The 2,425-nt window shown below is 46.8% G+C and overlaps 1 protein-coding gene across 1 annotated transcript; it reads left to right on the plus strand.

The window, feature by feature from the left end:
- Nucleotides 1–308: 308 nt before the first annotated feature.
- On the plus strand, nt 309–2,213 carry LOC134216899 (cytosol aminopeptidase-like). The gene is made up of 2 exons (XM_062695675.1): nt 309–668; nt 734–2,213. The coding sequence occupies exons 1-2, from the start codon at nt 471–473 to the stop codon at nt 2,156–2,158; spliced, it is 1,623 nt and encodes a 540-aa protein (XP_062551659.1). The 5' UTR covers nt 309–470; the 3' UTR covers nt 2,159–2,213.
- Nucleotides 2,214–2,425: the final 212 nt, after the last annotated feature.

Below are 2,425 nucleotides of genomic sequence, written 5' to 3' on the forward strand. Positions count from 1 at the left end.
CCGAGTAATTACCTGAAGGTCAGATACATGGCATTCGGCAAAAGGCCCTAAAACATTTATTGTACACTTCAAAGTGGTTATAGAGCGTAATTATTACGGGCAGACGGTGGATCTCAGTCTTTTTGTTATCGAAGGCGTGTTGAGGATCACCCGATGAAACCTGTTTTGAGCGCGCTGGCGCGGTGCTTCAGGTAGGTAACATGTTTTGGCGCAATTCTCCTGGGAGAAGGCGATTACAATTTGCCACAATACCGCTTCAACATTTTTTCAACAGCAAGCCATGATTTTGAATTGACTCTCTCATAGTAGAAAAATTTCTTCATTTTCTCTTGAACGTCAGCTGGAAGAGCATCGAAATTTTCCATTCACGGAAATTTTGCCATTCGAAGTTTCAAAATTGGAAGCAGTTTTCTCAAGAATTTTAAATCTACTATCCAAAATTCACGATTGCTGAAGCTAGCTAACCGAAAATGATTTTCTGGCGATACTTGGTGAAACCTGTGGTAACGAATCCTTTCGGAGGACTCGTGCGGCGTAACTATGCCCAAGCCATTCTTGACAAATGTGCCAGTCCACCGTCCAAGGGTTTGATCTTAGGAATCTACGCCGACGAAGAGGATGCATTCGACACCGGAACTCTGACCCCGGCCGGAGCGAAATACAACGAGGTAGAAATATTTCTAATAATTTTGTGAAATTCCTGCTTTTTTACGCAATGAACTCTAAATTCTAGGCTCAAACCAACGGACGCTTGTTGGAGCTGGTCCGTCTTGCTGGTCCGATTCCGAAGCGAGGCGATGTACGCATTTTCTACGACCTGGAGCCAACATTCAAAGCGGTTGCAGTGTGTGGGCTTGGAAGTGATTGCCTGGGATATGATTCGGCGGAGAAGCTGGACGAATCCAAAGAAGCCATCCGGAACGCCGTAGCCAGTGGTTGTCGCGAACTACAGAAGCTGGAGACGAATTTCATCTATGTGGAAGATATGGGCCACGCCGAGTCGGCAGCCGAGGGAGCTCACTTGGGCGTCTGGATTAACCAAGAGCTGAAGAAGCCCGCAAAGCGCAAGTTCGTTCCGCATTGTCAGCTTCACGTGGACCGTGGATTACCGTGCGATGAGGATGGATGGAGAATTGGGATTGTGAAAGCGGAAGCGCAGAACTTGGCCCGACAGCTACAAGAGATGCCATCGAATCTCATGACGCCAACCACGTTTGCGCAAAATGTTGTACAACTTTTGGCCAATTCCGGTGTGAACGTAGAAGTTAAAGTTAAGAGTTGGGCGGAAGCTCAGGGAATGACGTCGTTCTTAGCCATATCCAAGGGGTCCTGTCAGCCGCCAATTTTCCTAGAGCTGAGCTATTATGGAACAAGTGGTAAGGAAAAGCCGATTGTTCTGATTGGCCAGGGTAATACGTTTGATAGCGGTGGCATCTGTGCCAAAAAATGCCACGCTCTTACGCACATGCGTGGTGATATGTCAGGGGCAGCTTGCGTAGTGGCCACATGCCGAGCCATTGCATCACTAAAGTTGCCAGTGAACATTCGAGGTTTGATTCCGCTTTGTGAGCATATGATCGGTTGCAACGCAATCAAGCCAGGAGATGTTGTCCCGGTGAAGAATGGTAAAAGCATCGAGGTGATTGATGCCGATCGAGAAGGCCCAATGATGCTGGTGGATGCTCTGCTCTACGCTGAAATCTTTGGACCTAAATATATAGTAGATGTGGCTACGTCGTCTGAGCACGTGAGCGATTCCTTCGGACAGGTTTGTAGTGCAGTGTACACGAATTCCGAGCAGCTCTGGCAGAGAATCAAGAATGCTGGTGTTCATACGGGCGATCGTCTCTGGAGACTTCCGTTGTGGGACTATTTCACCAAGCAAGTATGTTCTGCGGAACACGTGGATGTGCAGAACGTGGGACGTGGGGTGGGAGGAGAATCGTGCTGTCAAGCTGCTTTCCTTCGAGAATTTTTGCCATGCGGCCAGTGGATGCACATTGATGCCCATAACGTGATGGTCACCAAAGGAATCGATTACCCTTATTTGAGAGCGGGAATGGCCGGTCGTCCCACACGAACATTGATAGAATTTATCGCCCAAGGTGTCTGCAAGCAAACTGATTTGTGCGTACAGAAAACAGCAGAAAAGCATTAGAAAGCTATAATATAATATTTATTTTTGGATCAATTGAAATAAAATCTGAATCAAATTTAGCTGCTTCTTTTTTCACCAAGCCAAGATGCTGATCTTATAGGTTCTTCGATTCTCGACTCGAACCCCCGCATGCATAATGAATTCAGAATAAGTGTGGCTTATTTGCAACTAAACGGGATCCTTCCGTTTCAGCTCTCGACAGTCGACACATAAGAATAAGCAGATTCTCTTTCTTTGCTGGTGAAACATTGGACCCTAAATAGAAGC

This window comes from Armigeres subalbatus, chromosome 2, assembly GCF_024139115.2.
Source record: "Armigeres subalbatus isolate Guangzhou_Male chromosome 2, GZ_Asu_2, whole genome shotgun sequence".
In the NCBI taxonomy this organism is placed as follows: domain Eukaryota; kingdom Metazoa; phylum Arthropoda; class Insecta; order Diptera; family Culicidae; genus Armigeres; species Armigeres subalbatus.

Coding starts and splice junctions, on each gene's coding strand:
- LOC134216899 (XM_062695675.1), top strand. CDS start 471: ATGATTTTCTGGCGATACTTGGTGAAACCTGTGGTAACGAATCCTTTC. Junction 669..733: donor CCGGAGCGAAATACAACGAG/GTAGAAATATTT, acceptor TCTAAATTCTAG/GCTCAAACCAACGGACGCTT.